The sequence below is a fragment of the Camelus dromedarius genome, chromosome 16 (assembly GCF_036321535.1).
Source record: "Camelus dromedarius isolate mCamDro1 chromosome 16, mCamDro1.pat, whole genome shotgun sequence".
NCBI classification, from domain to species: domain Eukaryota; kingdom Metazoa; phylum Chordata; class Mammalia; order Artiodactyla; family Camelidae; genus Camelus; species Camelus dromedarius.
In genome coordinates, this window is record NC_087451.1 from 31,690,759 (window position 1) to 31,714,700 (window position 23,942).

Sequence of the window (23,942 nt, forward strand, 5' to 3'; positions counted from 1 at the left end):
GGCGATCACGCGCGGAGGGGTCGCGGTGAAGGAGAAGGGCTGGGCCGGAGAGGGCCGGGGCGGGCCGAGGCGAGCGGGGGCGGGGACTCGCGCTGCCCTGGGGTGGCTCTTAGGGCCCGGCTCGCGCTGGCGGTGCAGACAGTCGTGGTCGCTGCAGCAGCCCCCGCCGTCTTCGCCTCGTCGGTCTCCCCTGCTTCTGCTGGCCGTCACCATGAACCAGGACCTGCGGAAGGAGCGGGCCGCCGCCAGCTTCAACCCGGAGCTGCTCACGCACGTCCTGGACGGCAGCCCCGAGAACACCCGGCGCCGCCGAGAGATTGGTGAGGGCGGCGAGCAGGGCTTCCTTCCTTCCCCGAGCAAAGCTGGAGACTCCCTCTGGGAGGAATCGGGGGGCCCTGTGGGGCGTAGGCCGCAGCCTCTGGCCCAGCTTTAGGGGAGATGGGACTCCCGTTTCCAGGGGCGGCTTGTGGCCGGGAAGGGAGGCGCGCCCATCTCGAGGAGAAATCTGTGCCCAAGTACTGAAACCAGCTGTGATCCAGGGAGCTGTAACGGAACCCTGAATTTCTGTCTTCCTCTTGATACCCTTTAACTCCCCTCTAGAGAACTTGATTCTGAAAGACCCAGACTTCCAGCATGAAGACTTGAACTTCCTCACTCGTAGCCAGCGTTATGAAGTGGCTGTTAGGAAGAGCGCCACCACGGTGGAGAAGATGAGGAAGTTTGGCATCGCAGACCCTGATGAAATCATGTGGTTTAAAAAGTAGGTATGCCTTAGCTTAGATCAAGTGCCTAAGCCCAGACTTTAAATCCGCAATCTGTGGTGGCCTTTTTCATCGTGTTTGGTGTTTGAAGACTCAAATTGGCATGTTTTTACACCATTTTAAAGTTACGTGTATGTGGAAAATGTTTACCTTTGCATTTAAGCTTTTTAAAGGCTTAAGTGACGTTTGTAGAAGGCTTTCAATGGAGATGCTGTAATTTTCATTCTCCAGAATTATACAGATTCGATCCAGACGTCTTAGTTTTGAATGATTTAAATGCAGAATGACTTTGCTCTTTGTAAGAAGGAGGCCTGCCAAACCCTGCCTGAATTCGGAAAGATTTTTTTCCGTTGCAAAAACCAAACACTTAAGTGTTCTGGAGCAGTAACAGATTGTATTTTCATATGGTAATATAGATCTTGCGTCTAAAATAATGGAAAATGTGGGTAAGTGAAGAAGAACTTTATTCAAACCTCAGAATCAATGTAAAGTATTCTGAGAACCTAGCATTGTTGAATCTGGTGACAGTGTTTAAAAGGCTCTCATGTGCGTGTGAGACCTCGTAAAAACATACCTTAGTCCTACTGCTGAAAAGAGTATGTCCTTTTTTCAGACCATCTGCTTTTTGTTCTGTTTTTTAATTAGAAATAAAACACTTTTTTTTTTTTTGCCTTTATCTAAATAAACACTGTAAGAGTACGTGATCTTAGTACTCGATTTCCTTTGGCCTCTAGCATATCTTAGGCTTCTCATTGATTCCTGGACATTTCCTGTTTTAGGTGTCTACATTTTAGAAAAATTCCAATATTTCCATCAATAAAGAGTAAATGAGGGGGGAGGGTGTAACTCAATGGTAGAGTACATACCTAGCTTGCATGCGGTCCTGGGTTCAATCCCTAGTACCTCCATTAAAATTAAATAAATAAATAAATAAATAAATAAACAAACAAACAAACAAACAAACTGAATACCCTCCTGCAAAAAAAAAAACCAACAAACAAAAACAAGAATAAATAATATGAATGGTGTATATTAAAGAGCCATTAAAAAATGAAACATGTTACAAGTTCTGCATTTATGTAGCAATAGTCATTGCTCCCTTTTACTACTGCCTCTAAGACATTTGGTATCTATTTTCAATTTAAGCAGGTTATTACTGTCAAGAGGAAATGATTTACTCTGACCCTTAGGACCACACTCAGAATTCCTTTCCATTTTACTTGTAAAAATAGGATTTATTTTTAGTAGCCCAAATCAGAATATTTACTAACTTCTGAATGCTTTTTTTTTTTTTTTCAAGTTTGTAACTCAGGGCTGTAAGGATGTTGAGGTAGAGTAACTCCTAGTGGATTCTGTTTCTGATTGACCTGAGTTGGTTTTGTGAACTTTAAAAATTAGTGTGATTTTACTCTTCCTTAAAACATGAAAGAGAAGGTGTGGGGTTTTGTGTTTTTTTTACTTTCTTTTATTGCGTTACAGTCATTTTACAATGTTGTGTCAATTTCCAGTGTAGAACACAATTTTTCAGTTATACATGAACATACATAGAGGAGGTGTGTCTTGTTTTACCTTTAAGTGACTGATGCAGTGTTTCTGAGTTGCTTCGAAGATTTCATAATCTATGGTGGTTCGTATTGTATAACGTGACTCTAGCGAAGTCACAGTGAATTAGAACAAAGTCCTCGCTGTGAGTTAAAGATCAGTGGACACCAACCAGCTGTTTTGTGTGTCATTTTTTATGACACAGACCTTGCTGTTTGAGAAATACAAAGTACAGACCTTGGGACACCCTTTGACATCCTTCCAGTATTTCTGGGATATGACAGGGATACCCACTTATGTTAGAGAAGGTGCTTGACCCTTAGTCTTGGCAGTTAACTGAACGCCATCCATTGTCACTCACACCCAAGTTGTATGTATCACTAACCGTTAACACTGCTGTACCATTAATTGTGAGACGCATCAGATTTCTTAAATGCTAAAATTGCCGGGGAGGGAGAGAGGGATGCTGGAATTCATGAAATACAGTAATATTTCTCTTTCTGGGGATTTTGTGCATTTGTTGATCTCTTTTACATCCATTTCTCCTGTCACAAAGTAAAACTCATGAGACTCTTTTGACGTTGACTGAAATATTAGTCAAGTACTTTGAGATTTCTCAACTTGAGCAGTGAAGAACTCTTTTCTCTGTTCCTCGAGAAAATAAGACCTTGCTGTCTGGGGAATATAAAAGTTGTTTTTCTGATCTCCTCTCCTGTAATTTTGTCTTTTAACTACACTGTTTGCTATGAAGAAGCTATAAAATGTTCTTAAAAGTAATTTAAAATTCCAATGAGAACCAATCATGGTTTTTTTAATCGTCAGGTTTTTGTGTTTTGTTGTTGATCCTTTTTTCTATTTTTTATTTATTAAAAAGTTTATTTTGGGAAGGAGGTAATTAGGTTTATTTATTTATGTATTTATGTACTTATTTATTTTTAATGGAGGTACTGGGGATTGAACCCAGGACCTCATGCATGCTAAGCATGCGTTTTACCATTCAGCTATACCCTCCCCCAATCCTCCTTAATAAGTTTTTAAAGCTGGTTCCCTGAAAAGCATCTTCAGGAGGGGTTAAACATAACTTAAAAAGCAACCTCTCATGGTTTGTTCTTGAGTTGACTTGCAGGTGGCCTCAAAAAAGAACTCAGTATGTTTATTAAGAACATAAGTAATTGACGGTCTTTATTTTGTGTCACATATTTTTCCCTCTCAGCTTCCTAGAATTAATTATTTTGTGCCATCATTATATAAACCCAGAGCCTCCTCCGTTCCCTCAAGGGAATGGGAGTATCATATTTTGCCACTCCTTTCAGTACCTGAATTACTGCTTTTATTTCTCAGAAATACTTGTGGGTTCATTTCCTGTTTTAGTAAAGCATGGCTGTTGGGGAGTGCTGTGGTGCCTGTACCTTTGAGAGACCAGCTTCCACATTTACCTCATTATCCTACTTAAGTGAGATGGGTGTGCTTTGTGAAGTGCAGCAGCAGGAAGTGGCGGCCAGTCCGAGCTACTTGGAAGCTAACTCACCACTTCAGTTGCTGTGCCTCCCCCCGCCCCCGCCTTCTCTCTGTTCAGTTAAAATTAACATTTGATATTGGTGTAAAAATCATAGACCCTCAGGGTTAAAAAGCATTTTTGATGGTAGCTAGTCCAGGCAATCCTTAGAGGTTTGAATCTGTCCCCAGTACCCTTGAAAGGTGGGTTGGTTTCAGGGCCTCCCCAGAAGAGCACTGGCAGCCTACACCCTGTTGCCCTTAATTCATGGTCTTTTTGTTGTGTGGGTCAGGATAAACTGGTGCTTCCTAGCCACCCCTTGAAAAGTCATGAAGGTCAGTTACATAATACTTATTTTGTACCTTAAGCTCTTTATATAGACAGGAAAAAATGGACCCTTATAAAAGCTATAACACAGCGTAGCCAAGGCTGAGTAGTGTCTATAATGCATATTTTGACTATTTCACAAACTCTATGAGGAAACAGTTGAAGACTGAATTTCATTATGATTAGAGATCCCTTAATCTGCAATAATGTTCAAAGATCATTTGTGATAAATTTTTAACATGCTTGTATTACCTACTTACCCATCTCTAAGCTCTGAAGACCTACAGAGATTGTGCTATGACCCCGGGGTGTATATGTACCACCCTGGACATTTGCTTCAGTTACTAGGGAAAGATAGTTTAAATTATTATTCTTTAGGATGTTTTGTTAATAGCTCAACAGATAAGTGTTCCATAGAGTTCCTTTTGCTTTTCAAAACAAGTAAAACCTGAAAATAAAGCACAAACAAACACACTATCCCAAAAATCAAACCAACAAATAACACCAACAAAATAATAAGAGAGGTTTGAGGCTAAAACATGGGTAGAATTTGCTTCCCGGATTATGTATAAAACTCAGAATTCTGACCCTGAAATGACTAGGGGGAGAAGAGACACGGCTAGCTTCTGCTGTTGGTTTGTTGTTGTTTGTTTGTTTGTTTTAGGTAGTAAATGGTAACTATCACTCCTCATTTCATAAGAAGTTGGGTTAAACTTTCCTGACCTTCTCCCTGAGGGCCAAGGCTGTCTGGCAAGACAGGTGGCGACTGCAGTTCCCAGAGTGAGGCTGAGCTCCTTTTCTTTTCTCTCCCGTAGACTGCATTTGGTCAATTTTGTGGAACCCGTGGGCCTCAATTACTCCATGTTTATTCCCACCTTGCTGAATCAGGGCACCACTGCTCAGCAAGAGAAATGGCTGCTCTCATCCCAACGACTCGAGATAATTGGCACCTACGCCCAGACGGAACTGGGCCACGGTTAGTCTATGTTCGAGGGTCAGTAGGTAACCCACCTCAGGACTCCAGTTAACAAATGACTCCTGGCATTGGATTTTTTTTTTTTTCACCTGCTGCTACACGTTTGGGATTTTATTTTTGAATTGTTAAAACTTAAGTTCAGCCTCTTTTCTTACAGTTTATTTTCCCCCATAAACTGGTCCAAGACTGTAGCCTGAAACATCTGTCATTGTTACCTTTGTAAAGCCTTTTACCATCAAAATGGTTTTTGGGCAGTTTGGAAAGGTGGGGTGGAAAATGTGGCAAAACGACCCATTGTGTTGGTGTCTGATGAAAGACTTAGTTGGATATTCTTAAGAGGGTTAATGCCTCATCCAGAAGATGCTCCTCTGCTTTAAGGAAGTTAAAGGTGTGGATTTTAATGGAGGCAGAGGGTTAGAGCTGATAAATGTCTTACTCTTTGATTGCTCACTAGCAAGGTTAGAAGGTGGTTTGGAAAAAGTCCATGACTCTTCTTCATTTCTTTTTACTCATTTTTCTGTGCATGTCCGTGGTCCTTGTATTGTCCATAATTCTTGGTTAAATTGTTCCTAAAAGCCTGGCTACTTTCAACAAGTCTTGTGTTTGGTCTTGTGAAATAGGTTTGTTTTCATAGACAAGGCCATTGACAGGTTTGAGTATCTTGAATATGAGCTGCCCAATCTCATTCCTAATTATCATAATGGTTCCATCATGTCATAAAAGAAAGTAAAGAAAGGGAATGAGAAAAGCACGCAAATATCAGAAAAGCTTCATTTTTGTGTTTGATTTGGTGCTTTTGTTTTGTGAATTGGTTTAAAGAAATGTTCTTTATTGTAATGCCTGTGGGCACTGCAATTCTGGTCATGTTGTTGTAATATAAACACCCTGCCAAACCTCCAAAACTGGCTTCAGGATGGCTGATCCTGAGATAACAAACCTGAAGGAAGATAACATTTGTATAGTCCGTTCTCCCTCGGGGTACATTTGGGTATCTTGTAATCTTGAAATAACTTTGTGGTACAGAACCCTTTTTTGGTTTTAGTATTCATCATTGAATTTATTTGACTTTAACGGTCAGGTTGTTCATAGGAAACATAAGGTATAAATTCTTCCGAGGCTAAACAAGTCTAACATGTGTATCTCTTGTTGGTCTAATCCTGCTTTTATTTGTAAAGTACATTCCAAATATATACTGGAAGGAAGAGAGGAAGAAATGAAGACTTGAACTTTACTTGTTTGAGGAGCCCAGAATATTCCACGAAGGTCCTGTGTTGCTCTGGGCGAGTTTGTGTTTCTTAGAGTTTCCTTTCCCTTACTGCTTCCAGTTTTCGAATGTTTTCTTGCATTCAAACAACTTTATCTTAATCTCTGTAGTTTATTTAGAGAAACAGAATTTTAAGATGAGGTCTTGTTTCTTGCTGGAACTTTGTCAGTTCACATTAGTTGTGTTTTGCTGCCTGCTATTCTTTTCCAGAGAAGCTAGTCAGTTTGTTGGTTAATTTGCGTCGTGTGATGGTATAATCTTATGTAGAATCTGTGAAAAGTACTGCAGCGTCAGAGGGGTTGGTAGGAGAGCAGCTTGCACAGGGTAAAGATTGACTGTTTATAAAGACTTTGGATCATTGATTGGTCAGCAATGATTATCTAGAGAGTTCCACAGAATTGGCTGTAACGTTCAGTTTAGGTTTCTTTCACCTCTAGAGAGCCACTTAGAAGTGAAGAGACTCAAAATTGCTCGGGCTTGTTCCAGAACGCTCAAAAATCTTAAAATGCAACCACCGGCAAAAAGTCTAGGTCACCAGTTTTTTTCCTTTTCCCTTTAGAATGTGTCTTCCCGCCTTTAAATACACACCTGTCTGTATCAGCATACGAGCCCCGCACACACTTGGTCTGTGAGTCTGTGAGTCTGTGAGCAAAGACAGAGGCCTGGGTCAAGGAGGACGCTGTCTCCCTGGGTGTTAATGGGAAAGTCTGGAACATGGTCCAGGGTTAGTCATCCTGACCATACCTTTCCCCAGGTCACAAAGGAGATAGTATGTTTGGTCTTCACACATATTTGACCATTTCAAGTTATGGCAACTTAATAGGGATTCTTGCTTCTTGCTGCTTCTTCTTGCTGCTTCTTCTTGCTGCTTCTGCTTCTGCTGCTTCTGCTGCTGCTGCTTCTGCTGCTGCTGCTGCTGCTTCTTCTTCTGCTGCTTCTTCTTCTGCTGCTGCTGCTTCTGCTGCTGCTGCTGCTGCTTCTTCTTCTTCTTCTTCTTCTCCTCCTCCTCCTCCTCCTCCTCCTCCTCCTTCTTCTTCTTCTTCTTCTTCTTTTCCTCCTCTTCCTCCTCTTCCTCCTCTTCTTCCTCTTCTTCTTCCTCTTCTTCTCCTTCCTCCTTCCTCCTTTCTCCCTTCTTCTTTCTCCTCCTTCTCCTTCTTCCTTCTTTCTTCTTCTTCTGGAAAATAGAGCTTATGTAGTTCAGTCATCATCCTCGAAGATGGTGCAGGATCTTTGCAAATTCCCATCACTAATACTCAAATATGAGATAATGCACCTTTCCTTCTTCGAAACTTGAAAAATAAATAGTAAACTTGATTTTGTAAGTCACTAATCTTTCTCTCCCTGTATCCTCACTGCTCTGTCTCTCAGAGAGTCTCCTATCCTCTTTTTCCCGGGGTGATTCTCTTCCCTGTTGGACTTTGTGACACTTGCTCCCTGGGTATTCTCATTTCCCCACTGTTATTAATAACAATATAAACTTCTTTACAAAAACTGTGTTCTTTGGATTATGCCTTTGGAATATCTCAGAAGTGAATTATTAAGTTTTAAGGGAATGAACACTTTCTAGCTTTTGGTGGTGCAAAATCCGAACGAGTTTTGGTCTGTTTATCAACTTACTAGTGCACTTGTGTCTCCATAGCCCCGTCGACACTGTTACTTTGTTATTTTTTTCTTCCTGCTTTAATATATACCTAAGAGTTAAAGTTTTAATTTTCCAGCACTAGTGAGTCTGGACGTTACACGTTTTGACTTACTGTCTGCATTTCCTATTTATAAACTGGGTTTTTCTCCTTCGAGTACTGAATAAACAGACTTTGCATATTGATCTTGTAAGATTACATTGTGCCCTTCCAGTGTTTTTCCTGTTGCCTCTGTTTAAAACGTTTTGGCCTTATATATCCAAAGTATCCTTCTCATATCTTTGATAATTATCTTCTATTTTATTCCTTTTTTTGTTTGATTTGTGTTTAATGCTTTGACTTGTGTGTGATACTGAGTGATGAGTGAATCCCATACTGCTTTTATGTTTATTAACTGGTAAGCCCCTCCTCCTTGTTGCGTTCTTTCTGGTTCATCTTAGAGTTTTGTGATAGTTCCAATTTATTTCTGGAACCTTAAGTATATTACATGGATTTGTTTCATTCTTTTTCTCCTAACATCATAAACTTAGGCTCGTTGTTGCTTTTTAAGACATTTAAAAATCTGATGGGATAAGCCTACTGTTGTTATGTTTCAGGATATAGGTATTCAGTGATCTTGCGCAATTATTCTTCAGATGAATTCTGATCTTAATTTGCCAAGTTCTAAAACATATTCTATTAGAATTTAAAACTCATGTTGCATTAAGCCCCTGTATTTTCTTGGGAGGTACTCATTTTATTTAGTCCTCTCAGCCAAGAATTAGCAATTTCTTTCCTGTTATCCATATCTTCTTTTATTCATCCTAGTAAGTATTTATGCTTTTTCCTAATTAAATCTTTAATATCCTGAGCTAAATTACTTAACAGATTTTTAAAATATTTTGTTGCTGTTATAAATCACCTTTCTCTATACTGGTGCTTCTATTTGAATAGTTTTCATGGATAAGAATGAAGTGGTTTTTTTTTCCTTATAGCGTACAACTTTTCTAAATTCATTTATTATTGATGGTGTTTTGTTGTGGTTGATTTCCTAGAATTATAATCATACTGCCCATGGAGGTGCTATGTTGATTTCTTCCTTTCTTATGTATTATTAACCTAATCATTTTGTCCTCAGTTGACTGGAGCCTTTCCAGCCCTGTATAACATAGAAGAGACTGGAAAGGCCTTTTGGTGTTATGGTTTTAAGAGAATTAATCCTAGCTCTTTAGCAAGTAAAATGATGATGTGTTGCAATTTTAAAATTATTTTTAAATAGTATATGATCTTTATCATGCATAAAGATTGCAACAAATATTTGATTCAAGTCAAAAACTATCCAGGTCACTTTCTCCTTGTAATATTTCTTCATTTCATCCACTTCTGAATAATCCTTATCCTAGTCACAAGAGACCTTTTTCTCCTGAAAACATTTTTCAGTTTCAAAACAGTGTCTGGCTGTGGTAGTGTTACACCTGCCTTACTAAGCGTGCTCTGGGCAACACCATTTTTCCCCAATACAAAACAGGACAGTTGGTTTTCCTATTTGTGAGGGAGAGATACTCTCTCATCCCATGAATACCTTTTTCCAGGGATTGCTGCTGGGTTTTGGTTTGGTTTTGTTATGTTTAGCTTTTTATTTTGAAATGATTATAGATTCATAGGAAGTTGCAAAAATAGCATGGAGACGTTCCGTGGACCTTTCACCCAGTTTCCACCGGAGGTAACATCTTACAGGATTTCCACTTTGACATCTCCAAGTCTAGCTGTAGTGTCCGAAAGTCATCCTAGTGTCCTCGTCATTGTCCTCGGCCCAGGTTGCACTAGGAGACAGAATGAGCCAATGAGATTCTTGTCCTTTATTGCCATTATCTTTTTGACCTGAAGACGCTCAACTCATCTCAGCTTGAATTTCTTTGTAAAATGAGGAAGTTAGTCGTGCATTCTTTGGTTTTTATTTCACTGGTTAGCTGAAAGCCCCGCCCAGCCCCCCCCCGGAGGGGGGGGAGGACGACGTCACAGATCCCCCGCACCTGAGCACTCTGCCCTAATTATGCTCCTCCTCATGTGGAACAGATTTTTGAAACTGAAATGTTTAGGCTTATTTCTAAGATAACTAAAGAGAACAGTAAGAGCAATATAGAGTTGATTAATTTAGAGCTAGAAGTTAATAAAATGCCAAGAACGTGCAAAATTACAAAGGAATATAGAAAGCATATAGAACTATTTCCTATTAGAAATAAATGCCTTAGGAACCTGCAGGTTTTAAATGGAAAAAGAATGAATTTAGGAAGTGGATTATAAATGACAACTATAAATTAAATAAATAAATAAATAAATGACAACTAACGTGTTTATTATTAGTGGTAATTCCCATGTAATTGTAATGGAGGGCTTATTATGCATGAATCTGGTGTTTGTATATATTGTGGTCTTCACTAAAAATCACATGTCTTTTTATTTCTGAAATTAATTATTGGGATTAGGAGCACTGTCACTTTTTGTATTAAACTGGTTCAGTAGCATGAGGCTGAATATTTGATGGCTCTGAATGAAATGACCAGAGTTATGTGAGGAATGTGGACTAATGCTGGATGTTTTGTGGACAAACAGGAAAGGTTCCAGCCTAGAAGCATTATTGAAATTGGATCCTGGAGGAACTTTCACCTGAGAGAGCAACTCTGGTCTCCACTTTCCATTAACGTAAATAAGTCATCGTGCAACTCAGCTTCTCCATTCCATCTAGCCTCTTCACGTTTTTCAGTTGCTTTGATTGCAAAGCTGGAATCCTCTGCCGTGCTTGTGTGGCTTTGTGCTGCACAGGCTTTGGAATCAGTGGCCAAACACTTCTTGCCAATGTAAGAAAAGTGGAAATTGCCAAGAGTTATAAAGTAATACAGAAAGGGGCAGTGCTCCCATCCATAGTAAAGTCCACTCAACTAATTCATACTTACAGGGTTTTTTCTCCTTCCCTTGCTCTGTTTGTACAAATTGCTGATTCTCTCATCCCTGATGACTCTTCTCTCAAATCCCCATCCTTGGTATTTCTTCAAAGCTTTGTGCAGCGAGGGCAGCCTGGGCCTCTGGATCTTCACTTGGGCATGTTCCTGCCCACCTTGCTTCACCAGGCGACCGAGGAGCAGCAGGAGCGCTTCTTCATGCCCGCCTGGAACTTGGAGATCATTGGCACTTATGCCCAGACAGAGATGGGTCATGGTACGGTGCATTCAGTCTACCTTCTGGGCTGGGCGGGGCTCTGCGAGCTTAGGGGGCCTGGAGTGCCCCTACGCCCCCGCCACGTGTCAGTGGTGGCATCTCCACGTGCTGTGTACAATCTGCTTAAATGCAGTCTTTTCTGTAGAGGCAAGGTTTTCCACACTTGAAAGTCTTGACTTAGACAGTGCTCTGGTGGGTGGAAATGAAAGGTCATATTATCACAGACTTGCTGATTATCTGTTCATGGTTCCCCTTCAGAAGGTCAAGAATTCCATGTCAGACTTTATTTACTAAGCAGTTTTTGCAGTTCACTGAAGTTATATAGAATTTGTGTGCATGTAGAATCTGCACCCATCTCTTTTTCCTCGTTACTATCTGATTACCTCTGCTATGGATACCTTAATGAGCTTGTACAAATTCCAGAAGAACCACAAATTAATAGTCTGTGTTCTCTTTGACTTGCTGGAGGGAGATGAGTGGCTTATGTAACCAAAACGTGCAGCATTTTGTCCCTTGACATTGTCCGTGCCTTGATTCAGTAAATTCAGTAAAGTTCTGAAGGTGGCTTGGCCAGAGTTTAGAAAAATAAGGGAAGCAGTACTTCTAGGCGAAAAATTAGGGAAGCAGTACTTCTAGGCAGCTGATTCCGCACTGTGTGCAACTGCCTTTCTTTTCTCTTTCTATTCCGCACCTACCTTTTCCGGTGAACTGGATGGGGCTGGAGATGGTGGCTGGTCCTCTTAGCATCTGTTCTGTATTGGTATCTGTTGGCCATTCATTTACTTCTGGCTTCTCTTTTCCTACTCAGAGGTTTTAAAACAACTGTCCTAGTGTATATGTGCCATTTGCTCCTTATTTCTGTACAACTTCATCTTAATTTGGTTGCTTAATTTGGTTGGCTTTCAGTTCTGGTGCTGAGGGGTAGTTTACAGGATTTTTCCAAAGGGAATATTAGTTGGTCCAATTGTGCCTTTGAACATTTTCATTACCTGCTCTGTTTAATATGCTACCTCGTTTTCTATAAAAGTTTCTTCTTTGATGAAAGGAGTCTCAGTGTCTGGTTCCTTGACTCCCACACAGAGGAAGGTTGTGGATCACACATCAACTGGCCGTTCTGTTACTTAGCCTGGAGGTTTCTAAATGTCTCACAGTTTGTGTTTAATGAGATCTGCGTTATCAAAGCAGTTTGGTAAAAGGGTCTCAGAATTGACTTCAGAATAGTATTTCTAGGGTTGTGTCACTTAGAACATTTTTCTGTAACTCTTTTCAAAGAATTTTGGCACATTTGTATTAACATTTAAAACATAAATCCCTGTCCATCTCCAGTAAACATGAAGTCGGGAAGTCTTCTAGTCACACTAGTGAACCAGCCAGGACTGAGTTAAGCCTAGCATTGCAAGAATGCAGGGTGAGCTCAGACTTTATTATTGGACTTACAGAAGATTAAAAAAAAAAAATCCCTGTTCCAGGTCTTTTTCCCTGTAATGGTTATAACTTTTTAAGCTCTCTCTTTTCGTTTCTAGCGTTCATTGTTGAAATGAACTCTCAATTTACAAGAACTTCAGCTAAAATCTCTTCCTGACACGTGTTATTCTTTGTTGTGACAAAATTCCAGAATGTTGAATTGGTCTGGTAGACACAATACCAATGAGTTGAAATTGGCAACTCTAACAACTTAGAGATGCATTTAAAAGGGCTGTTAATGTCCCTGTGCAGTTAATATCCTGTGATCTTATGAAACTGATTCTAAGCTGCCTGTACATTTTCTATTGGTTGATCTCAATAAATGTTATGTATCCATTGCCATAGAGGTGCACTCAGTCAAGTGCAGAAATGGAACATGCTTGACATTTGTACTTCCAACTGAACAGGAACTTCTGATTTGAGCATAGGAAATTCTGTGTCTTGGTTATCAACCATTTGTCACTCATCTACAGATGTTTTGTTGATGTTAGGTTTTGTTGGTCTCTGAGATACTATTGCTTTAGAGGGCTGGGTGGGAAATTTGACCCTGTACCTGTTTTTCCCATATTCTGTCTGAAGTAAGTGTAATTCATTTCCTTAGGAACTCACCTTCGAGGCTTGGAAACCACAGCCACTTACGACCCTGAAACCCAGGAGTTTATTCTCAATAGTCCTACTGTGACCTCCATCAAGTGGTGGCCTGGTGGGCGTAAGTGAACTTTTTTTTAACAGTTATTGGATCTTTTAAAGATTTATTATTGTAAGATTGTGTTTAGGATGTAGAACTTACATGAGAATATAATTTTGAAATATAGAAAAAGCTCTTCAGGCTTAAATTATCCTAAGCTATTTCATGTTCTCTTGGGTTGCATGTTGTAGATATTTATACATTTTACAAAGCTCAGAAAGGGAAGCTGTCTTACTCTGCTTTTCTTAGTTTTTCATTTAAACATTCCAACACGTTAGCATAGTTTCCAGAGTCATCATTTAAAGTAACGTGGAGGGGAGGGAGCATATAGCTCAGTGATAGAGGGTGTGCTTAGCATGCATGAGATCCTGAGTTCAATCCCCAGTACTTAGGTTAAAATAAGTAAGTAAGTAACTAAACAACTGAATAAATAAACCTAGTTACCCTGCCAAAAATTTTTTTAAAAAACACACAAAAACAGTAATTTAGTATTCCCTGTTTGGTTAGTCATTTCCATATTGAAAAGCATTTGAGTTGTTTTTAAATTTTTATTCTAAATAGCTTTGCTGTGGAATTTATTTAATATCGCTGTTGTTTTAGGATATATATTTCAGATGACATGAGTGGTTGAAGGGTTTCATTATTCACATTATATAGCTTAATATGTGATGTTACATTTTGATTTAAAAAGGAAAAACCTAGCATGCAAAAAAAAAAGCTAAATATTTCTGGAGGCGCTGACCAAAAATCTCTTAAAGGAGTTCTGTCCCATAGTACTTTATGCGGTGATGGAATCTTCTCTGTCTTCACCGTTCAGTGTGGTAACCACTAGCCACTTAAAGCTGCTGAGCACTTGAAATGTAGCTAGCTGACTCGGGACTGAATCCTTTATTTCGTTTACTTATGATTAACTTAAATGTAAATAGCCACATATGGCTAAGTGGCTCCTGTTCTGGAAAGCCCTGCTTTAAGGGAGAAAAAGGAAGTGATTTAAATTAATGTTCTTATGGTTATCCTGAAATTATCTTTATGTAAATGAATGAGAAATAAGTAGAAGGAAAAGTAAAGCTGTCTTTTGAAGTGAAGGCTGGCTCTCAAATCAATGTCTTACACCTTAAATTTACATAGTTATATATCAATTATATCAATACAAATCTAAGTTTATATATTAAAAAAGGAAATAAAGGATTGCTCTGCCAAAATTCAGTGAATTTTAATAGCTGTCTGTTTAAGTGTATTTCTTTCTGAGAAGTAGATGTGGCACTGTCATAAGAAAAGCTCTCTGGACACACTTTACTGATGGAATCTAGTGTTATGTTTAACATATGCTTTCCCCCGGCTTTTGTTTCTATCCTTTGAAAATGTCAGAACGTTTGCTCACTTCCCTCTCGTGTTCTCTTTGATGTTGCAGTTGGAAAGACGTCAAACTATGCAATTGTACTTGCCCAGCTCATCACTCAGGGGAAATGCTACGGGTTACATGCCTTCATTGTTCCTATTCGGGAACTTGGGACCCATAAGCCTCTGCCAGGTTAGAATTGTTCATCTGATGTTAAGATGAAAAATTAAGCCAATCCCTTTCTTCTGCAAAAAGTATAACACGTAACTAAAGAAGAGGAGGGAAGCCAAGAATTCTGGATCATAAACACCTGTGACTTTCCCTTCATCTGTGGTAGGGATTACCGTTGGAGACATCGGCCCCAAATTTGGCTATGATGAGATGGATAACGGCTACCTGAAGATGGACAATTACCGTATTCCCAGAGAAAACATGCTGATGAAGTACGCCCAGGTATATTTAGGCAGAAAGTAGCAGCAGAGGTGTCAAAACCACGGGGGTATCAGTGTCTATTGATAATCACAGGGTTAGAAGGGTCTGTTCTTTTAGAAGATATTAACAAATTTTTACTTCTACTGCTCTTTGTTCATGACCAGGAAATCAAAAGCAGTTGGAAGGTATGAAGAGCATGTTGTGGTTTCTCCGCCAGGGGGTCTCCAACTTTCATCTGCATTAGAATCACCTGCAGGGCTGGCTAAAACCTAGATTGCTTGGCTTCCTGCCCAGAGGTTCTGATGTAGTAGGTTAGAGTGGGGACTGAGGTTTTATCTTGCCAACAAGTTTCCAGGTGACGCTGATGCTGCCTTTCTGGGGACCACACTTTGAGAACCACTGGCCTAAACTGCCACTTGGGTTTAACAGAAGGAAGAATCAGTGCCATGTTCTTTTTCCAGGTGAAGCCTGATGGCACGTACGTGAAACCCGTGAGTAACAAGCTGACCTACGGGACCATGGTGTTCATCAGGTCCTTCCTTGTGGGAGAAGCCGCTCGGTGTCTGTCTAAGGCATGCACCATTGCCATCCGATACAGTGCCGTGAGGCACCAGTCTGAAATCAAGCCAGGGTAAGGGAGGGCCTGAGGTGGACTCAGTGCTGAAGACTTGACTTTGACCCCATTCAGATATGAGAATTCCCAGATATGGTGTGGAGAAGGTGCATTTGCTATAAAATTAGTGAGGATGGCTGTGTACTGGGTCTGCAACCTAGAACCTAGACTTCCCTTAAGTGGAAAGATGAGAATAACCACCTTATTGTCACTTTTAACCTAGGAAAAACAGTAATGTGACTTCAGCTCTGTAAGTTACTTGAGCTTTGAAATGTTCAAAACCTGAAGGCAGTGTGAAACCCTCACTGCCGCTAAGCACTACAGATCGGGTATGGCGAAAGTGGCGCCGACCCTGACTCCTTGTTGTGCTCAAGGACGCGGTTTATTGCTTGGGCATGGCTCCTTGGTAACTTTTTTACTCAAAGAAATTGGTAAGAGCAGACTTTCTTAGACTTCAAGTATTTAACTCTATGTGTTGGGTCTTCTCAGATTGTGGTCAAAATATGGTTTATTCAGCCATCTAGACCCCTTTCACATTGCCTTCCTCCTGCGAGGTAAATGAACTTTGGTCCTATATGTTATCATGGGTCTTGCCATGTTTTCAAGGAAACTTAGACTGGAAAGACTAAGATATGAACGTCACAGCTAGAAAATTCTGTTCACCTAAGGCAGCGCAACAAGGTGGTTAAGAGCGTGGTCTTCTTTATCCAAATAGCCTAGATTTAAATCAAGGATCTGCCACTTATTAGCTGTGTGACCTCTGGCAGGTTCTTAACCTCTCATTTTCCCCATCTATAAAATAGGGAAAATAAAAGTTACCTCACAGGGTCTTTATGAAGATTAAATAATCTATCAAAGTACTTAGACTGGGGGAGTGGGTATAGCCCAGTGGTAGAGCACATGCTTAGCATGCACAAGGTCCTGGGTTCAATCCCCAGTCCCTCCATTAAACAAACAAACAAATAAATAAATAAGTAAGTAAGTAAGTAGGTAGGTAGGTAGGTAGGTAAGTAAGTAAACCTAACTACCTCCCCCCCTCCCCCCCACCCCAAGAAAAGTACTTAGACTAGAACCTGGCACACAGTAAGTTCTGTGTAGGTGTTTAATTTTTCTTTCTCTCTCTCTCTTTTTTTTTTTAATGTACTTTAGTGAACCAGAACCACAGATTTTGGATTATCAAACCCAGCAGTACAAACTTTTTCCCCTCCTGGCCACCGCCTATGCCTTCCAGTTTGTGGGCGCATACATGAAGGAGACCTATCACCGGATTAACAAGGACATTGGCCAGGGGGACCTGAGTGAGCTGCCAGAGGTGCGTGTTGGGTCCCGTTCCCTCATGGGCACCCTCTGATTCATATTTCCTGCTGGGTAATGTCCAGAGAAAGTGAAACATTGAGATTTCTTGAAAAGAATCCATATATTCTCAAAAGGTAGAGAAATTTTTCTAATTGAAAATGGATCAGATGTGAAGATGGTGTGGGTTTGTTTTTAAGATTCAGAATTACTGTACCACATTGGTCATTTATTAATCAAAGGAACGTAAGTGGTGCCTTTTTTTCCCCCCCCAAGTAGAACAGTTCAGAAGGGAGTGTGGGCATGTTATTATTTCAGGCCAATTGGATGACCTTGCTTTTCAGTTTACATGCCTGGCAAGTGATTTTGAAAGCAACTAGTACTGTTAGGTGAGGATAAGGGTTTCTCGTTGGAACTCGGGCTGTCAGCCCCACGGGTGATGCTCTGACGGCCTCGTGCCTCCTCCCCCGCAGCTTCATGCCCTCACCGCCGGGCTGAAGGCCTTCACGTCCTGGACGGCGAACGCTGCTATCGAAGCCTGTCGGATGGCCTGTGGGGGGCATGGCTATTCTCACTGCAGTGGACTTCCAAATATTTATGTCAATTTTACCCCAACCTGCACCTTTGAGGGAGAAAACACTGTCATGATGCTCCAGACAGCCAGGTGAGAGTCTAACTCATCGTTTCTCTGATCTGTTCTTAAGAATATTCCAGTTCTGGGAACCTTTTCGTTGGTTCCTTTTCCCACGTTTTCTCTTTGCGTTGTATTTCTTCCCGAAAGATATCATTCTTGCTTTCCATCCTTCCAACCTGCAGCTTTTATCTTATGGTCAGACTCTAGTGAGTATGAAGCACCTGTCCCATGGCTTAGTCCTTCCAGGGCTCTGTTTGACTTCCGTTTCACAAGAAGCATAGTTAGTGAAAGCATGTGTCCTGGTGATTTTTAGGTTCCTGATGAAAAGTTACGACCAGGTACACTCAGGAAAGTTGGTGTGTGGCATGGTGTCCTACTTGAATGACCTGCCCAGTCAGCGCATCCAGCCACAGCAGGTGGCAGTCTGGCCGACCGTGGTGGACATCAACAGCCCTGACAGCCTAACTGAAGCGTACAGACTCCGTGCAGCCAGGTGAGCACACCCTCGGGAGCTGGGACAGGCAGCAGTGGGGGCTGAGGGCCCGATGGCAGAGGACGAAGGCACAGGTACCACTGATCACTCCCTTGAGCTCCAGTTTTCTTTCTTTTTCTTTTTCTTTTTTTTTTTTTTTTGACAGATTAGTAGAAATTGCTGCGAAAAACCTTCAAGCTGAAGTCATTCACAGAAAAAGCAAGGAGGTAGCATGGAACCTAACGTCCATTGACCTGGTTCGGGCAAGTGAGGTCAGTGGTGGTTCTCTCTTCCCCATCCCCCCCGCCCCAGTCCTTCACCACCCACCTCGTTTTCTTAGTGCAGAAACCCTTCTCCATGTGTTGAGTCTTTTTCAAGGTTTCTTACACTTTGCTGTTTTCTTTTTATGTAGGCACATTGCCACTATGTGGTAGTTAAGCTCTTTTCAGAAAAAATCCCCCAAATTCAAGAGAAATCCGTCCAAGCTGTCTTAAGGAATTTGTGTCTCTTGTATTCCCTGTATGGAATCTGTCAGAAGGCAGGGGATTTTCTTCAGGTCAGTATTTCTCAGTTTAACTCCTTTCATTTATGTATGTAAGTTATTGGTAGAAAAAGAATTGTGGTTTACTTTATAGTCGTGCAGGTGTATATACATGCATATAAATATATCCTTCTGTCTGTGTAACATACTTCTCCTTCTGTTCTGCTGCTTTTAGTGGGGCATCATGACAGAGTCTCAAGTCACCCAAGTGAACGAGCGCATAAAGGAGCTGCTGACTGCCATCCGCCCTGATGCTGTTGCTCTGGTTGACGCATTTGATTTCCAGGATGTGACACTGGGCTCTGTGCTTGGCCGCTATGATGGCAACGTGTATGAAAACATGTTCGAGTGGGCCAAGAAGTCCCCACTGAACAAAACAGAGGTAAAGAAACAGTGTCTTTTCACCGTTTGAAACTGTTCACTTAAATATTAAGGCAGGAAAGCCCTGAGAGTGACTCATCCGTGAAAGCTTTGAATGCCCTTAAGGGGCACTTGGGACAGTCGCTCCATTGATTGAGCAGCAGGTGAGAAGGGAACTAGGCCATTCCTGCCGAGTGCAGGTTTTCAACTTCCTTGATTATTTAAACAACTGAAAAATTTTAAACACATACACAAATAGAACACTAATGCCTCCCTGCGTACCCTTCCTCGGGCTTCAAACCCCGCCTGCTCATGGCCAGTTGTGTTTCATCTCAGCCTCCAAGCTGCAGATTATTTAGAAACAAATCCAAGATATCAGATAACTTTATTTGTAGATATTCCAGTATGTATCTCTAAAAGATAAGGGCTCTCTTTTGAAAACATAACCACAATACCATTCTCACGCCTAAACAAGTTAACAGTAATTCTTTCATATCATAAACTACTCAGTCAATGTTCAGATACCCCCGGTTTGCTCAATTCTTCCCCACCTCCTGCCCTTTGGTGTTTTGTTTGTTTGTTTGTTTGTTTGTTTGTTTTGGACTCAGGATCCAAATAAGATTCAGATAATTTCTTGATTAAAAGTATGTTGTTTTAAGTTGCAAACTCCTTGTCAGCAATTTTTTCTCTCTCCCTTCCCTGCAGGTCCATGAATCTTACCACAAGCACCTGAAGTCACTGCAGTCCAAGCTCTGAAGCATCTTGACAACTTCGACCTGCTTCTGAAAGCTGCTGTATCGACTCCCCTGACACCTGTCACACCAATCTGCGTGGAATCTTTATCAAATTCAGAAAGCTATAGAGCAAATGATAAATTGACCCCTTTCCTCTTTTTTATAAAAATGAAAAGAAAAAAACAACAGATTTCAGAGATTAAAGGAAAGAAACAGATGTGTTTTACAAGTGCAATTAACACTGAAAGAGAACCTGTGATGCATTCAGAAAAAGCTTTAAGAAACACAGGATGACTTCCATTTGTAATGCTGCTGATCCCAGGAGGCCATGACTTTTGATAACTAGTAGAATTCAACTACTAAGTAGTTAATTATTTTCACTTCTTAATTGCTGATCACTGGATCTACAAGTGTTTTTAAGCAAAGGTATTTTTTAAGCAGGGTAGAACCCTTCCTAGCTTTCCTGCTAACTGTCCTCCCACTCGGAGCCCCGGCTAAAAAGCAGGACCGAAAAAGAGGGATTGGGGAAGGAAACTAATCAGGAACCAGTGTGCGTGAGTTTGTACTTGACACATTGACACGTTTCCTGCCTGCTTGCCCCCCTTTTCTGATGTCTTGTTCCTGCCTAACTGTAGGAACAACAGGAGGATTTCCTCAGCACAGGCTGCTGCAGGGTCCCTGTCCCATGTAATTAGGAACTGATCTCCCCTTGGAGTGATCCCTAAGCTGTTGCTTTTAGTAGCACTACAACTCCCTTTGTCCCCAACTTCTTGGGAAAGGGGTAGGTAGCAAAGTTATCACCACATGTAACTTTTGGCAACTGATGGGACCTGTCAGTGTTTGATCTGGCTCCCTCTCTCTCTCCTGAGAGAGATGTTAAAGAAAGGAGAAAAAAAGCGTCACGGTTCCTTCTTAGTGAAATACTTCAGGGAGAGCTGTCAGTTACGGTTACTGTAACTTTTGTGACCATATTAACTAAATTTTCTGAAACTATCCAGTTTTCCTAAATTCTGTCATTTTAGCATAAGCCATCAAAATGCTTGGAAGTTACAGTACCTGGCATCACAAAAATAAAAGAATCACTTACTGCCTCTTACACCCAGAAAAAAACCTTTGACAAACCATGTGTTCTGATTTGGGGATCAGAAAATCTAATCACTGAAACTCTGGCTAAAGGATAAATGGAAGTTCCATAGAATCTATTTCTTATTGTATATCTAGCTTTATTTTCAGCATGTTTCTAGGAGCTTTATCTGACTTGCTAAATTGTCCTTTCAGCTGAAATCTAATTTACACAATCATTCTCTATTTAAAGCCTAAACATGTAGCTCTTAATGAATTTTTCTTAAAATCAATTAAAACAAGTCACTTGATTTTTTTTTTAACTTGTTAACTGCTTATATATATCTGTGACATCTTCATGAAACCGGTTGTTCTAGAATCAGTCTTGAGAATGTAGTATAGTTCAGTGGAAATAAAATTCCTATCTTGGGACCTGACATAAAATTTATCCCAGTGGAATAGGAGTCTTCAGGGTCCAGCAGAAGAAATACTGCCTGTTGACACAAGCCTTGATCTTTCCACCAGGAGAACTAATTGATAATTGTGTTAAGATTAAAGTAAAAAGCGCTCTTAATCTCTTTTGACAATAGTTCAGATTCTGGGAAATAACGAAGAGTAAATTTAAAATTGCTTAGTATTGACCTGTTCCAAGTCCTATTCACAGATGAATGCCTGTGGCCAGGATCTGAGGGTGTTTGAAATGGCACCCACCTAATCCAGCTGCGGAGGTCTGAGATCTAAGCAGGTTTGAATAGGGTGAGGACTCTAGAGCCAGCTTTATTCCGTCTAGCACCTTGAGTTTTATTTAAATACTAAATCTGATATTTGACAGTGTTTTTATTAACATTGGAATGTTTTGTCTTGAACTTTATTCATTGTAATCAAAGAATAAAGATACCATGAAATCTCACTGATTTGTACTATCGAGAGGGAAAGACTGCCACATAATTAAACGTAAGTTTATGAAGAATTATAAGATACAGGTTTAGGTAACACTAAAAACAAAAAAAGGAAAGAGAGACCTGCCTAGGCAGACAGCTCTGAGCTGGCCGTAACTGCCGTTAACTGTAGAGTGTGAGTGCTCTGCCCACGCAGGAGTACAGATGGTTGGCTGTTCGTAAGGAATCAGCAGACCCAGTTTGCTGTCCCTAAAAAGCCAGACTGCCACAGGTAAGTGTGGTTCTCTTGGATTCTTTAGTGAGCCATTTTCACAAAGAGTACAAAGATTAATTTCAACCTAGTCTTTAATGATGATGGATAGAACTAATGATACTGATGTAAGCCTTTGAGGTTTAATAGAGATGTTGCTATTTGTGACGGATGAAGGTTGATTCTTCCTCACGTGTTTGAAGCTCAACATCATGCTCTACTTGATAGAGGCTGAGGTATATTTCAGTGTTTGGATATTAGTCACCTCAGAGCACAGTGGGGCCCTTCATGTTCTTGTTTTCAGAACATAGCACTGCTAAGTAGCAGCTTATCTTCAGAACATTCACTTAATTGCAACATTAACGATGTTCATGTACTTTCTGAGGACTCACTGCTTGTAATTTCAGATTCCATATACCTGGAGGTGTTTAATAGTTCCTAGAGTTAACATATTCAGTCTTGATTCTTGAATTTTCTTCAGTGCAGGGCTTTGGCTGGGGAATTAGATTCATGATCCTCGAGTTCCTGGAACAAAAATTCTTTGGACGACCATTGGTCAAATTTCCTCCTACGCTTTTCTGAATTCTTTCCATCCATCTTACTAGAAAGGAAGAAAATCAAATGCAGACAGTCTGACACCCACTATGTATGTGGAGGGGATTATAGATTGTCTTCAAACAGCAGTTGCTACTGCAGCTGGAGAGGGGAACAGTGCCAGAAAATTGGTTATTCTACTTGAGACCAAGAGTCTTTTGTTGAGTCTTCTGACAATCAGATAAAGGTTTCGATCATTTTCATGAAATAATGCAGAGATCATCTCAGCTAATTGAATATTTACTACTATAATCCTGGAGGATGAGGATTAGACTTAAGTCACCCTGTAAGTGACTAAAATGTCTTTTAATATTAAAATATTGGTGGAGTTTTGCTTTTAGATGTCCAAACTAAATTTTCAGTACATATTCCTGTGCTCCATGGGAGTAAACAGAAACATTTAAGAAATCTTTAGAGTTACCAGATGTTCGCTGTTGCAGACCTGCAAATTCCTAGATCCCAAGAGGCTTTTGATTTGATTTTTCCTTAAATTCAAGTGAGTCACTGATTATCTCAGGAAGATCATGGAAAATTGGGCATGATTTTAAGAATTCTGACTCAAAATAAATTGTTTTGCCACACTACTGTCAGCTGTTTTCACAGGTAACAAATGTGTGATCTTCAGACTGTTGACTACTACTTGGTAAACAATTTCCAGTTGCTGTGGATTCAAGGAAATGATCTGTATTCTCTGGAGTGTATAATTCCCTTTTTTTCTATGACTGTTGTGGCTTGAGTTGGTTCCTACCTGACAAGACATATTTAGTGTGTATTGTTACCCATCCCTGATTGGATGTGTCAATGAGGATGGGAGTACCAGGAAGTGCGCGGGGTCGAAAGTCTGTGAATCATGGTTGAATCATCCGGCGGTGCCCCGCCAGCCCTGCTTGGCCTGCGGGTAAGCCAAACCACTAACCCCCTTTTCCTTTGTAAAACTGACAAACCCTTAATAAAATCTTAACACAAAAAGATGTTACATGTCTTTATTAGATGGTGATGTTGGGTTTCACTCTACCTTTGCAACTTTGATTTTCTTAACGAAGGTCACAACTATTTCCCTAAGCTTTGGAATGTGGGATAAATACATAATAATTTGTGGTTTCACCACGTCAATCCCCCACTTTTTTTTTAACATTTTTTATTGATTTATAATCATTTTACAATGTTGTGTCAAATTCCAGTGTTCACAATTTTTCAGTTATTCATGGACATATACACACTCGTCACATTTTTTTCTCTGTGAGTTATCATAACATTTTGTGTATCAATCCCCCACTCTTGACACGTTTCTCACGCCCTCCACGAGTCAGCCCTCGGAAGAGTGCTGGAAGAACTTTAAATGTTCGGTCTTGGAGCCCAGACCCCAG

General features: G+C 40.5%; 1 protein-coding gene across 3 annotated transcripts; it reads left to right on the forward strand.

The window, feature by feature from the left end:
• Window positions 1–43: 43 nt before the first annotated feature.
• Window positions 44–23,544, forward strand: ACOX1 (acyl-CoA oxidase 1). Of its 3 annotated transcripts, none has more exons than XM_031469132.2 (14): window positions 44–320; window positions 601–760; window positions 4,941–5,101; window positions 13,266–13,373; window positions 14,764–14,883; window positions 15,029–15,144; window positions 15,585–15,754; window positions 16,886–17,048; window positions 17,503–17,693; window positions 17,977–18,156; window positions 18,302–18,407; window positions 18,548–18,691; window positions 18,852–19,058; window positions 19,742–23,544. In XM_031469132.2, exons 1-14 carry the CDS (start codon window positions 212–214, stop codon window positions 19,790–19,792), a joined length of 1,986 nt encoding a protein of 661 aa, XP_031324992.1. In that variant the 5' UTR covers window positions 44–211; the 3' UTR covers window positions 19,793–23,544. The 3 variants fall into 3 exon arrangements, with proteins under 3 accessions (XP_031324992.1, XP_010997624.1, XP_031324994.1); XM_010999322.3 differs by lacking the exon at window positions 4,941–5,101 and adding an exon at window positions 11,040–11,200; XM_031469134.2 differs by lacking the exon at window positions 44–320 and adding an exon at window positions 11,040–11,200 and having other exon boundaries at window positions 620–760.
• The last annotated feature ends 398 nt before the right edge of the window (window positions 23,545–23,942 follow it).